Here is a 15,522-nt window from a genome sequence, read left to right as displayed (position 1 = left end):
GGCTTTCTATCATGCCATGCTTCATATGGAGTAATAGACTACAAAGATTTCATAAGAAACCTGTTTAGTACATAAGTGGCACACATGATGGCCTCAAGCCAAAAAGAAAGCGGCAAAGCTTGACTTTTGACCATACATCGTGCCATTTTTGTGAAAGAACTGTCATTTGCAGCAGTAAGCACAATCTTTCCAACTCCCTAAACCGGATAAGAGGCATTGTTGGCACAAGTGGCTGAATTCCCATGAGGGACAAACTCAAGAGAGGTGAACAATTCACAATGTGAGGTAATGTGCTTTGTAGCACCACTGTCAAAATACCACACATGTGAATCAACAGCAAACAACTGACATGCATACATCATGGACAACAGGATTGTAAGTGCACTCTGCACTAAAAGCCCATTTTGCATCAACATCAGCATCATAGTCTCCTTTCACAGAAGACTCAACAATGGCTGCATTTGTAGTGGAGTCAGCATTTGCAGTGGAACCACCCTCTTTCTTCTTAGCCTCTTTGGCATTCAACTTAGGACACTGCTTGATCAAGTGATCATTAGCTTTACAATAATGGCAACGCATCTTCTTTTTACCCTTATCACCAGAATTTCCAGAAGAATTGCTGCCAGCAGAAGCCTTTGGAACATAATTTTGGCCACTCATAGCAGAACCATAAGAAGTGGTTGCATTGCTGTTACCACCCTTTCTTTGAGAAGCAATAAAAGTATGTTCAACTGCACGCTGCCTAGTCCTGCTTTTTTAGAAAGTGACTCTTGCAACAGCAATGTGCATAATGCATCAAACTTGACAACTTCAGGATTTCCTTGGCTCATAAGTCTTCAAGTACTAGCAAAAGTATGAATCTGGTAAGGTATCAAGAACAGTGTGCACAAGGGAACTGTCTGAAATGACTTCACCTACAGAAATAAGTTGCTCATTGATATCCTTGACACCAGCAAGGAAAGTGTCCATATCATCTTCCTCATGCATAATATTTGACTCCAACTCTTTACGCAACAAAGCAATTTTAGACTCATTGCGACTTGGATAAAGACCAGCCAAAATATCCCAAGCCTGTTTTGTAGATTTTGTTGAACGAACGTGAGGAACAATGGTGCGCTTCACAGACAACGCAATCAACGCATGAGCCTGCGCATCCTTTACATCCCAACAAGATTATTCTATCGTAGGCAAAACTACTCTAATAGCAACAATCCTTGCAGCAAGACCTGCCACATCCTCAACATCGCCTGTATCCTCAAAACCAGGACATTCATCAATGCCCTGCACAATATTTCAAACGCCCTTTGACACAAGAACATGTTGGATCATATAAGCCCACATAGGGTAATTTTCCCCATCCAACCTGTCCTCAGTAGAAAACATCTTGAACACATCTGTGTTGTTGTCAGCCATGGTAAATGATGCACCTGATGTGAAAACTGCCCAAAAAGAGGAGAAATGAAGTGGGAACAAAACGTGTTATATAGCACAAACCGTAGAAGATTGTAAGGCACCTGTTATGGAGATAACGACACTGACATAATTTTTTCACAAAATGACAAAATTGCCTGTGCAGACCTGCTTGTAGTGGAAACGGAGGCCGAAATGAGTCCGAATCATAAATTCGAGCAGACTAAGCTCTACGAGCTTACTCAAAATTTTTGTCGACCTACGAACACTCACCAAAGCTCATAGAAATTGGAGAAAGTGAGAAGGCCTGTGCTGGAGCTACTGGCGACTAAGCCTCGGAGGACGCAACCTGCTCTGATACCAATTATTGGAATTAGGATTGCACAGAAATGCACACAGCTTGGAGAAGATGAAGGAAGCTTTGGACACACAATAGAGAGTGTGTTACTTAGTGTGCAATGGAAAGATAGATAGCCCTAGAGTGATGGGCGTATATACAATGCACAGGGGAAAAAACCTCCTAAAGAGGGAAAAAATGCCCCGGCGGTCCTAGTGTGTTCACACACATCACTACCACATGTATATGGTAACAAAGCTCCCTCTTTTCATACAAAGAGGGAAAGAGGATTTTTTTTTTATGATAACAGTCTTGAAAGTCAAAGGAGACTTGAAAGTGACATTTGGCATCAGAGTTTCTTGAAAGTGACATTTAGCATGAGAGTTTCTTGAAAATCTCAAAAGCAAGGTAAAAACATAGGTATTCACCCTCACATTTTATTCATTTTCCTCATTTTCATTATTTCGTTTGATTTTCTCTCTCTATGATTTCTTACAGAGCAGAAAATTGATCTCAAACTTTCTCTAATATAAGGAAAGCAATGATAATGACTCAGGGAAGGACAATAAGGAATCTATTGGTTTGGTAGAGACCACAATGGCAAGGATTCCTGCCTTTGAGTCAAGTGAATGTCATTTTTGCCACTAGCTTCAGCTAGGGAGAGGCTTGTGAGTGGCAGAGAGGGGAAAAATATGCTCCCTACGAATAATTTGGACCCATGTATTGGAGTTATCCTTATCGATGTTTGAACTCGTGGGTAAGAATTCAAGGCACATGCATCTAGCAAGGAACCAATCAGACGTATGTAGAACACTATGGATGAGTGTACCAACTCATTGATGTTGGCTGGATTATGGAAATGATGTGTTTCGAAGTTCATTATCTAGGAGTTGTTTGGATGTGACGTGTTTACAATTCATGAATGGGGATTCTTGGGCATAGTGTGGTCTACACTTTAACTTTCTAAAATGCAACTGGTGCTCAAGATTGCATTATTCTTAGGTAACACTTTGATACTAGCAAATCCGAGGTGTATCTAGCATGACAGATATTGCTGGGGTGTCCATGGTAGCTTCTTCATTGACTTGGTCTCACCATCTATGCCCACTATGAGATGCAAAGAGAGTGTTAAAGTTATGGAATCTCAAGTGAATAGCCCAAGGTGATCCCAATATTTATTTTGTCTTTAGGTATTTATTTTACTTATTTGTCAAATCTTGGATAGGGCAATTTGCCTAGGTGACTATATAAGATACCCACTACCCCCATTATAGATCATCATCTAATTCATTGCCAAGGTCAATTGGTTCAGAAGTCTCTCTCTCTCTCTCTCTCTCTCTCTCTCTCTCTCTCCCCCCTTGGTTCGGATGCTTCCACATCACCAACTTTGACACATGGATGGATGTACCATCTTCATTCTTATTCTTGCAATAGTTGCTCTTGCCTTGGTGTGGCCAGCCCCTCTTTTCAGTAGAGATGAAAAAATCTCAAAGTAAAAAGCCCTGGCCACTTTCAGGTTTTCTTTATGGGAATTCATCACATAACCATTATGATTCTTCACAAAGAAAATGAAGTCCTTGACCTTGTTTCTTGTTGGGAACATGTTGCCAATTTTGATTCTTAATTCGGTAACCACTTCTAAAAAAAATTAATTCCTTTACCGAACATAAAGGTAGGAAACCAAAACAATTGAAAATTTGGAGAGTCGTGCTCATTGCAACAAAGCCATTGGTCCAAATGAGGGCTGTAATTGGTTTTAGAAGATGGGCATATGTAAATGACGAGTTGATAGTTAAGGGTTGGATGTCCTGTACTAGTGTACTGGGCATATAAAGATCCTTGAAGTCTTGCAATTTTCACCATCATAGATTTGAGTTGATATACACTGTCACTTCACAATATAAGAGCTATAATCCTTAATTGGGTGAAAATAGCTGTTATATATTGGATTGATTGCATAAGGGGGCTACAATCCTTCACTAGGTACAAGTAGTCCTCAATTGTGTGATTATATGGAAGATTTATTTGCATTAGTTCATGCATTGGTTTATACAGAGAGTGCATTATGTATTATGATAGATCATTAGTGCATGAAATGACCACTCATATATTTTATTGCTTTTTTTGTTTATTGCAAACAACTGACATCGTTCAGTGTAGAAGTTGATTATTCTTTGTAGCATTTGAAATTAGACGTATCTTATTGTTTGCAAATCAAAGTGGACATATAAATAATCATTATAATAGTAATTGTATTGAGAAATTCATAGCATTGTTGTAGTTATTATGTCGTGCATAGAGTGTATTGCAATGTGTATGTTTGCTCACAACATAGGTGATCAATATGTGGATTGACTAGCGTGCATTGAAAATCTCATATTGTGTACTTTGGTTACTTTCATAGTGAATGGTTTTTTAATATATATTGAAAATAAGAAAATGTTTTAAAATTGAACATCTGGTTCTATTGTCTCTTCAATTGTAATTTAAAAGCAATGGAGCAAAATGTGGGCACAAGTGGTACGAAGAAGCCAAAGAATAAAAAAGCTCCTACCAAAGAGTGTGATTATGCTCACAACATATGCGGCCGATATATGGAGTGGCAATGTAAATTTTGTCTCACAACAAAATCAGGTGGTGCACCATGTATTAGGGAACATTTTCTCGGTAGCATTAAAAAGAGTTGTAAGAAATGTGAACATCCTCAGGCACCTGCAATTGCAAAGCGTTTGAGAGAAGAGCTCGCCAAAAAGGGTGGCAAGAGACAACAGATATATAGCTATGTGGCTGCAAGTCAAGAGTTGTCATAGCCAAATATTAACTCGGCTAGAGAATAGTCTACGCAGGGGGAGGAAATTTCAAGTAGCGTTCCTTTTAAGCATCACAATGAAGATGGACTTGGTCAAATGTGTCAAAAATCATTACATCAAAGCTTTCGAGTGCAATCTCTAGAAGAAGCAAAAATTGCTACAAACGAAAGACGAGGTGGCCCTGCCAAATAGAGAAAACAACATATTGCAAGCCATAAATCGACAAAATTGTATACCTGGCAACCATCTTTGTACATACTCCAAGTCGTACGCGATAAGAGAGAGACAGAGAGTGGGAGAGATAGAAAGAAAGTGTGTCGATGCACCTCCTAGAGTGGAGTGCTATGCCGGCACGGCAAGAGAGAAGAGAGGAGAGGAGAGAAGAAAGACACAAACACTGGGTGCAATCTCCCCTAGTGCAAGAGTGACCATTTCCCTCTTGCACGTATCTCATTTATAGATTTTTTGAATGGTCAAATTGAGTACAAACTGGCCGGCCGGTCATAAATGGCCAAAGCTCATAAAAGAGAATAAAATGCACACAAAATATATATCCATCCGCATAGGCCTAGCTTGATCAAGCCTTTTCCACATGTCAGCTGCATTATTTACCGAAATATCAATTCCATTACATACCTCTCCGTTAGAAAGCAAGTGTCCTCAGTTGCAAAGATAAGAATCTGCAAACAATACTTGTAAAAAATAGTGATTAGTATTCTTGATTAGGAACATGTGATAATAAAAGGAAGAAATTATTTTTTTTAAAAAACATTGTTTATGCATGCCATCATCCACATACTACCTATTCTAGTGGCTCATGCCACTAGAATAAGCAGTATATGTCATACCCTGATGAATCAAGATATCATTGGTCACACTCATCATCAATCTCATAAATCACAAGTCCAATTTGAATTGCGACAGGATGGCATCATTTACCAAGTCCAAATCTTATTTCAAATATAATTCCAAATTCAAATACCTGCCAACATATACCCATTTCAAATCCAAATACAAATATCCTTCATTTTGTATACCCGGGTAACAAAATCACACCAGTGACAGTGGTGGCCAGCCACTGCAGCATGATTTTATGATTGGTGTTGCCTAAATCAGCAAATCTACACCAATAAGACATGCTGCCTAAATCGGCAAATATGCATTTGATATTGTTAAAAAAATCATAAATCTACAATTTATTAATGTGCTGCCTAATTCAACGGATCTGTAGCAAGACGAGTATCTACACACTACCTAAATTGGCGAAGCTGTGTGTCTGTGACCAATGGACTAGGCTAGGCATAAAAATGTAACATTTATCACATGTGTGAGATCAATTTGGAGGATGTTTGAGTAGGAGGGTACTTACAAACTGTTGTTCAGTGTCTCAGTTTAGAGCACCTTAGCTCACATGAGTAGCTATATAGCTTAATGACAAATGATCGTAGTGAAATATCCTTTAAATTAATGAGAAACCAAAGCCGAAGTAGTGTGTGCGTGCATAGAGAGCTATAATTGAAAGAATGACCATTTGGATTATGGGGGTCGCACAAACATAGAATGCTCGTACAACCTGGAGAGGGTAACTGTGTTGTTCTCTTTTGGAATGGGAGCAGTAGACACATCCAGAGTTGTAGACAAGAGAGTTAGCATACTTAACAAATGAAGCATTGAGTAAGAGATTAGGTTAAATAGTGGATCGATACACAAAGAATGCCAGCTGAGAATCTTTTAGAATAGTGTTAGTGGAATATGACCTGAATGTGATAAGTAATATCGTAAAAATAAAAGAAGGGTATTTACAGTTTGATTAGTGAGCTTCATGACAACATAAAATTACGTACCTAGAGGCGGTTTGAAGAAGTGACTAGTATCCAAATCGTCAAATGCTAAACAAGTTCTTGAAAATAAAGGGCAACATCAAAATTCATCACTTGAGTAATGTCATGCAAGATAGAACAAACCAAAGTAAAGATGCCATAAAGTTCACTTCGTACACATGGGTGTCATATATCGGTGAGGTGGATGTATATGTGAGTAAGTTTTAAATCATTGATTGTTGTCGCAAGAAAATTAGAAGCTAGTAAAATTTCACCAGTGTTATTGAAACTAGCTAAAATAGCAAAACATCGGCTAGATTGCATGCTTTCACCATTGATTGTTGTTGCAAGAAAATTAGAATCTAGTAAAATGTCACCAATTTTATTGAAACTAGCTAAAATAGAAAAACATTGGCTAGATTCCCATGCTTTCCTACAAGTAAATCGGCAAAGTTTTACAAATTTTAGTGTGAATACCTGAAAATCTTTGAATTTTGACCTAAAAAAACAAAAGAGCTTTAGGTGTGCCCTTAGTTTCTTCAGTTAGGAAAATTGTTTTTGGCAAGCCCTAACTCGATCAACAAACATTGCTATGATTAGTTATATCCAAAGTTTGATTTCCACCGCTGCTCTCTCAAAGAGAATTTCTTGTGAAAAAATTTTGTAGGAACGACTTCTTTGAATGGATATAACAAACACTGAAATACCAAGAGGTCACATAGTAGCGCTTATCTTCATCTTAAATATAGACATCCCATCGCGGGAGTATCATTAATGATTGCTTTTATGACAAAATCAGCACCATGCATGAGATTAATCATGCCAAGACGAAAGGGCAATCAAAGAAACACCTTTAGCATTAATCAAGTACACGTGCATCGACAAACTTGGCAATCTTGATAATGACTCCCGAGGAAGAAAAAATGTAAGAAGAATAACAAGCACCAATGACAACATGTAGATACCCAATTGCAGGCTAGCAAACAGGCATAGGTAACGGATGGCGGGCTGTTCCAAAAAGTATTACAGCGGTCGCCTGCAGAACATCGCCTATGTCTGTTTCTGTAAGAAGTCGGGCTGGGAGGGGGGAAAGAGAGAGAGAGTGAAATGAAATGAAATGTTATATTATTGATCTTCAAAATGCCACGGGATCAAACTGATACAATCCTTAATCCTTGTGGCTCTAATGCAATGTCTGGATACAAAATGAAATAAAGTAAAGTGAAATACTAAAAAATAAGACTAAAACTTAAAAAGCCTAAAATCGTTTATTGAAATCAGCTTCATCATCGACGTCAAGTCTGTTGTCCAAAAAAGGATCGCAGCAGCCACTGAGGAGCTTCGACCAGAAGGGGGGAGCTCGCCAATAGCTTAGCACGAGGGAATGCAAAGGGCTTGGAATCCGCCAGCTTTCAGAGAAAAGGTGGTGTGATAAATCACCGCGAGAAGAGAGCAGCTGTGAAAAAGGGGGAGGCTACAGAGTTTGGCTCCAGAGTGTGAGGCTGCCTGTTCGCAGAGGAGGACTGAAAACGGCATGTAGGGCTGTTGGTTGTAGGACCTGTCGAATATGGTGAGGGGTCGGGAGTTGTGAGTTGTGTGTGTGTAACAAACTCCATTCATTACAGTTAATGCAACCATCACGTCAAAGCTCAGCCCTAATTAAACAGAATTAAACTCACGGAATTAAACTCTACTCATGCGAGTGCTCCACACCTCGGACGCAACAAAGCACAAAATAATTTAGCAACCTGCTATCTCTATGGCAGCCTTGAGTAATCGAATTCAAGGGGGGGGGGGGAGAGAGAGAGAGAGAGAGAGAGAGAGAGAGAGAGAGAGAGAGAGAGAGAGAGAGAGAGAGAGAGAGAGAGAGAGAGAGAGAGAGAGAGAGAGAGAGAGAGAGAGAGAGAGAGAGAGAGAGAGAGAGAGAGAAATGAAAGTGACAGCGCTGGTTCTGGAACTGAGCCACAACCGTCCCCCTTTTTTTTGGTGGTGGCTAATACTGGCTATGGCCTATGATAGGAAGTTGGTAGGGAGTGAAAGCAGAGAGAAAAAAAAACTGATAATTGCTTCTTTGGCACAGCGGCAGGTTGCATGCAGCTCGCCTAAAGCTGCAGGTGTGGTAGGCAGTGAAGAAGGAGCTTTCTTGGCAGACTTCAGGCATTGTGCTTGGTGACACAACCACTGCATGAGCATGAGTGGGTTAGAAGAGCGACGGCGACCACTGCATGAGGAGGGAGAGAGATCGAGCCGTTACGTCTGTGTGGTGAACTACTGGTTAGCAAGGGATGCCACAAACCAGCGATTCGATTGCAGCTATCATCACTCAAGCCCGCTAATAAAAAGTTGGCACCACGATTGGAGTGGGTGAGTGGCGGTCGGTGAAAAATAGCCATGGGTTGTTGAGAAGGATAGTGAGCAGAGGAGGGCGTTGTGCGAGAACCGGCATGTACCCATGTACTGTTCCTTATTATTGTTGCTAACTGGAGTTGTTAGCTGGGGTTTGAGAAGCATTTGAGATCGTTAGTTGGTGCATGCAAAGTGTAGAGAAGGGGAATCCATGTCAGATCGTGGTGCACAATAATCAATGGGTGGTAATAGTCAAGCGCAAGACTAGCTATAGGTACTAACAGTTATAGTCTTTGACGGCTTTGAACCACTAGCTGTTAAGCGGCACGAGCCCCAGTTACTGTGGCTGGTGAGCTGCATGCACTAGCAGATGGGTAGTGGCATATGCAAGCAATTCTGTGGCGGTTGTGGTCATCTGAAGGGTGACGGGTCGGGCCTAACCGGCCGCAACCATCAATATTGTCGATCCGGTTGAATGTGGGATGGAGCTAGCTCCATGTGGCACAGAAGCCTTTGCTGCTACATCCACGTCTGACCAGGAGCAATGATCTATGCTCTGATACCACTGCTACAAACGAAAGGCGAGGTGGCCCTGCCAAATAGAGAAAACAACATATTGCAAGCCATAAATCGACAAAATCGTATACCTGACAACCATCTTTGTACATACTCCAAGCCGTACGCAGTAAGACAGAGACAGAGAGCGGGAGAGATAGAAAGAAAGCGTGTTGATGCACCTCTTAGAGCGGAGTGCTACACCGGCATGGCAAGAGAGAAGAGAGGAGAGGAGAGAAGAAAGACACGAACACTGGGTGCAATCTCCCCTTGTGCAAGAGTGACCATTTCTCTCTTGCATATATTTCATTTATAGATTTTTTGAATGGTCAAATTGAGTACAAATTGGCCGGCCGGTCATAAATGACCAAAGCTCATAAAAGAGCACTTGAATAATAAAGAATACACAAAATATATATCCATCCGCATAAGCCTAGCTTGGTCAAGCCTTTTCCACATGTTAGCTGCATTAAATACTGAAATATCAATTCCATTACACAAACTGCACTCGCCAAAGCAATATTCTTCACTGGAAGTGCTTTGGTCATGGTAGACAACAATCATTGGAAGGCTGCGTGGAAGAAAATCGGTGAGTTTGGCCCACGATTTTTAGCTCTTTCTTATCACACGATACAAAATGTTTTCTTGGACAAATGCTACATCGAAGTCAAAGAGCGTGTTGGCAAAATAATACTTGGGAATATTTCGCTTTCAAAATGCACAATTGTGAGTGATGGCTGGTCAAATGTTCAAAGAGGACCGTTGATCAATGTAATGCTGGTTTGTCCAAGGGGAGAAATGTTTATAAAGGTGATTAATAGTTTTGGTGCAATTAAAAGCGAAAAATATATTTATGAGGTCTTGATTAATGTAATTAAAGAAATTGATGTTGAACATGTCGTTCAAGTAGTCATGGGACAACGCAAAGAATTGTAAAAACGTTAGTAAATCAATAAAGATGTGCTTTCCACACATTTTTGCCAATGGTTGTTGTACACATAAGCTTCTTAAACTTGGTGTTGAAGGATTGGTACACTAGCGAAGAAACCACATGGCTCGCAAAAATAATTGACACAGCACGTCAGGTTGTGAAATTTATCTTGAAATGATAAAAAGTGCTCGATTTGTATAGAATGCGCATATCAATGATGTTGAAACTTCTTGCTGAAACTCAGTTCTGCACTCACTTTTATACATTGGAGTCACTTCTCCGCAATAAGTGCGTTGTGATTGACACATTCAATTGCACGGCCTTTGATGAATGGTAGCTTGAGAAGAAAGAAAAAGTGAAAGATAAAATTACATGTCTATGTGGCGACGTAAACAAGGGTGCTTGATGGAGGAGTGTAATGGCTGCATACCATGCAATGATACCCGTTATGTTCGTGATTTGCAACCTTGATCAAAGGGTGTCAAATTCGGGAAAAGTGTGGATGACATGGTGGTCAATCCGCAGAGTCTTGAAAATCCCGAAGAGCTGAAAGAGTCTGTAGTAGAGAAGAAGTGGTGACTACCATTCTCTGGCAAATGGCAAAGAATTTTGGCCAAGTATTTTCATGCAAGGTGGAAGATTGCTCATAGTCCACTCCATAGCGTTGCTTACATGTTCGATCCAGAGTATTGGAATTTAGATCCGATGTCTAATACAAAGGTGGTTAGAGATTTCTATCACATTAGGAAAAATATGGACTCTCCTTGGGCCTTTTTGATTAGTGAAGGCTTAAGGGAGAACCAATGAGATGGCTCTTGGGATATCACTTAGAGGGGGAGGAATGGTAGGGGTGCAGCTTAATTGTCTCCCTCTTCAATGCTTGGTTCTTAATGAGTGGGGGGAGGGAGGCTGGGGGGGAGGGGGTAAAAGGGGGAAAGAGGTGTCATAAAATAGGGAGGGACCCCCCCAAAAGAAAAAATGTGAAGGCTTAAAAACCCTAAAAAATGAAAAAAAAATAAAGTGTTAAAATTGACTCATTTGCCTCCAAAACATATACTAACTTCAAAAAGTCAAATTCCCCCCCCCCCCAAAATTACTTTTCTCCCCCTCTATCACTACTTTTCTCTCCCACACTCTCCCTCTTCTCCCTCCCCCCATCTCTCTACAGTCATCTTGTCTAAGTGAATTGGTTTGTAACTTTACTCTTTTATGTACTGGATATTTTAGTAAAGATTTTGAAAATTTTTAGGGTGTTGTACTTGATTTTTAAGGTGTTGTGTAATTTTATTTTTAAAACGCATATTTTTTATTTTTTTCGAGATGGAATATGTCTATAAAAGAGAGACCACCTCCTCGTTTTACCATTTTCATCCCAGCATTTGTTGTCGGGCGCAATATCGTCTCATGGATCAACACTGTGCCTCGGGGATTGTCACCACTACTCTATGCAGTATAGTGGATCTGTCTCACAACTAGCTTTACTAATTGTTGATACAGGGAGTATGGACCACGGATAGGCAGTCGGAGGCCCCGATGGGTTGTCAAGCCATGGAGTCCTTTAAACTAGCACTTGCTACGACTCTCTAGTCAGCACGACGCTATTCCGTCTACAAGTGTCCCGGCACTAAACTAGGTCCTCTGGGCATCAACAATGCAAGGAAACATGCTAAAAGCAAGTCTAGACTATATCCCAACACTTTGGCATCACTTGTAGCACCTGGGTACCTGACACCAATACGCGTAATGATGTAGGGCGTAATGCTGTAAAAAATGAAAATGTTCCAAAAGCACTCCTCAACACCCCACAAGGTCCCTAATGCCAATGGTATCACTAGAATGCACTTTTGGAAGCTAGAATGTCCTAGATCTGCAATTTACAAGCCGTGGACAAAAAACGTAATGATGTTTGCAGGTCATGAAAAATGACAATTGATGACATCCGTGTAAAGCACTTTGTGAGCCTGACCTCATGCACCAAAAATCATCTAATTTGGACACTCCTACCTCAAGATATGAGCAAAATAGCAACACGGCCAAAAAGTGTCGTGATGTTTGCCTATACTATTTTTTACATGCAACAACTTACATCAAAATGTAGATCAAAGCATCAACATTGCACACACAAAACTTCATAGCAAAATACTTAGCACAAAGAGAGATATGGACCCATAAAGATATGCCTATCAAGAGGCTTTTACCTCTTCTGCTCTCTTCACTTCATAGTCCCCCCAAAAAAACTCGTCCCTCCTTCCAAAATTCAACCCCTCTATGGGTCTCACATGTCTTACTGTGTACATATGTTACAAGCTGGAGGTATATGCCCCAAATCATTTCATTTGGTCCTTGCTGACCCCAAATTACATACAAGTCTGTCTGCTAAACAAGCTAACTGCAGAAAATAAAAAATGCTTTTCCGCCTTGTCGTGATGTGACGACAACACTCCCCCCCACTTAATCCATTGTCCGTCCTCGGACATGCTTTTTCTTTAGGTGGTTTGGGAATGTCGTCGGGCTGCTATAGCTCTTCGTATTTCTTCTTGTCTCTCTTTGTTTTCTGCTTCTCGGATCCGCTCATGCACTGGATTTGCATTCTGTGCATCTTTGAATGCTACATACCTCAAAGCCAAGTTCTGGATGACTGGCTTGAACAAGTGTGTGTCCACCTCGAAGAATCCTGTGTGAAATAGCTCTTCGAATGTCATCATGTAAGAGCTAGGTAGGAACTGGCATCTGGCAAATAGTCCCATCATTTGGTGATGAGTTGGCTGCTTTGTCAAATCATATGCCAATCCCTCGTCGCCTTCTAAGAAAAGTTCCCATGTTGTGTCGTCAGGTAGGTCTTCTTTGAAGGTGTGGAAGATCTTGATAAAAAGATCAGCTGCCTTTGTAAGCATGACACATGCAAGATCTGGAACGCCCCTGAATTTGTCGTGTGTTCTCCTCTAGGCTCTGACAAAGTATGCATTCGTAGTGAATCCTGAGGGTCGTGGCAGTTCTGGGTAATTTAGCCAATTCGGATGTCTGACCTTTGTCTGTTGAAACACTGTGCACACCCTTCGTCTGGTGATTGGGCAATAAGTTGGTTTAATCCTTTGAGCCCTGGGTGCCCTGTTGTATTCTATGGTAGACCCCATGTGCTGGGAGAACCATGTTAGCCGCCAATTTGGCTGATTCCTGAGAGGAGCAATGCCTGACATTTCAGATGATGTGAGAGGTTCATATCCTCCTGTCTCTACCATAGTGCAAGAAGGCAACAATTCTTTTATCTGCATGGCATTGATGAACCGAAGGAGAGGATAAGGTAGGGACGGTTGTATCATACTGTCAATGATCTGTTGTGCGTTTTTATACTGTTTCACCGCAACTGACACTACCTCATACTCCCACTTCTTGTATGCCTTGATAGTAGGCTCTTTCTCTTCTTCTACCTCCTGCTGCATAGTGCAGAGCAATTCGTTGTCTTCGGTTTCCGCAGCCATTTCCCCACTAGGTTCTTCGGCCATTGGCTCTTCGATTTGTGTAGGTTCCTCTGTGTCCATTGCTTCAGTCTGTTCCATTTCTGGCCTCTCTTCAAAATTAGTTCTTGATGCTTGAGCTGTCGTGGCTGTCATTAGTTCTCTCTGTTCCTTGAGTTCCGCCACTTCTTTCTCGAGTGCTTCCAGCTCCCTGAGCATCTCTTGACCTTCGATACTCTGAGTTGGCTGCGCGGATGGTTGAGGAGCCAATAATGGCTGCATGAGAAGCTCATCAAGCTGAGCTTGCATCCACCTTTGCTTTTCCATAGCCACCTGATGCACCTTTCTTATAATGGCCATTTGGTTTTCAGTTTCTGCGTTTCTGTCCTCGGCCACTTTCTTTGCTTCCATCGCTTCCTTTACTTGAGTCTGGAGGATATGGATCTATTGCTTCAGTGCTTGGTTTTCTTCCTCTGACTTCTTTGCGTCTGCTCTGGCTTTGGCAAGTTTGTCTTGGACACTTCTTCTTCTTTCCTCCTCCTCTCTTTTTAATTGGCTTTGACTCTGCGACAATGCTACCATCTCATTGATTTCTCGGATCATGCGGTTTCTCCAATCTTCTATTTGTTCATCTCTGGCGAGCATTGGCAAGTCTGCTTCTCTCCTTCCTTCTTCTTGCGCCTCTTCTGCGATTTCTGGTCTTGGAGGACTTTGCTCGACAGGAGCTGGGCTTGGCTCGCTAACTTTTGCAGGTTGAGCTATTAATGGAGAAGATGGTTGTGAAGGAACCAAATCTTGTCTTGGTGAAGGAGGTGGAGTGTTGCCTGCTTCCAGATTTATCATGGATGTCCAGTCCTCCTTTGTAGAAATTTCCTCTAGCGGACTTTCTGGCTCCTCTGTGGATGCTCGTGGTACTTGGCGCTCTTCATAATCTGCTCGAAGTTCTTCTTCTAGTTCCACTTCCATATGTTGTACTGTCTCAGAGTACTGCACGGTTTCCTCTTCTACAGCAGCAGTTGTCTCTTCTTGTGGAGCTCCCTCTTCATCATGTCTTCTTCTCACTTGTTCTTCAGCTAATCTTCGTCCCAATCTACTCATGCGAGTCAAATGTTGTAGTTGCTCTTCATGCTTTTGTCTGTGGGGAGCAACTTGCCTTTGCCTCTTGGGTTGAGGTTCGGTTTGACGACTAATCTCCTCTATTACCCTTTGTTGCTCTTGTCTCGGATCGTGTCTCCTCTTTGTGCAGCGCTCACGTTGTACTGTAGCTTCTTCTTCTTCCCTTTCTATTGGTTTGTGGACTGAAGCTGTGGCTGTGGCTTCTTCATCCTCAGACTCTTCTTCCTCTGCTTGGCCTGACAGGAGATTCTTGCGCAAACGCCTCTCCATGTGAATTAGGGTTGCGTTATCTGAGGCCTGCAGCTTCAAGTCTTCCTTCATGCCAAGAGCTTGGTAGACTACTCGTGTAAGCATTTGCCCAGCTCCGAAATAACCCTTCTTCTGCATTGTTTGCGTCTTTGCCGCTCTCTTGATACCCATTAAGATCTTCTCCGACAGATTGGATCTCAGTGGTTGTGGATGGCTCATTGCTGTAGTTAGCCAATAGGTGAGTCCCACTTCTGGATGTGTATATTTCTGTGGTTTGATGATGCTGAACATCTGATGTAAAATCTACATGGGCAAGATTATGTGATCGTTAAGTATATCATAGAAAGTTTTCTGCCCATCAGTCTGCAGAAATGTGGAACTCTTCATGCTCTGAGTTGTCCGCAGCTTAGCTATGTTGAATCTTCCAGTCTTGATTTCTAGGGCTTCTCTAATCACGTCGGATGTGATTTGGATTTGGAGAAGCTTCCCTTTG

The 15,522-nt window shown here is 41.5% G+C and overlaps 1 protein-coding gene across 1 annotated transcript; it reads right to left on the bottom strand.

The window, feature by feature from the left end:
- Positions 1-14,108: 14,108 nt before the first annotated feature.
- On the bottom strand, positions 14,109-14,762 carry LOC147435739 (uncharacterized). The gene has a single exon (XM_086487774.1). The coding sequence runs from the start codon at positions 14,760-14,762 to the stop codon at positions 14,109-14,111; it is 654 nt and encodes a 217-aa protein (XP_086343900.1).
- Positions 14,763-15,522: the final 760 nt, after the last annotated feature.

Source organism: Adiantum capillus-veneris, chromosome 18 (assembly GCF_014529385.1).
Source record: "Adiantum capillus-veneris isolate H3 chromosome 18, ASM1452938v2, whole genome shotgun sequence".
Taxonomy (NCBI): Eukaryota; Viridiplantae; Streptophyta; class Polypodiopsida; order Polypodiales; family Pteridaceae; genus Adiantum; species Adiantum capillus-veneris.
The sequence above is the reverse complement of the archived record's forward strand: the minus strand, read 5'-3'. Positions and strand labels throughout refer to the sequence as shown.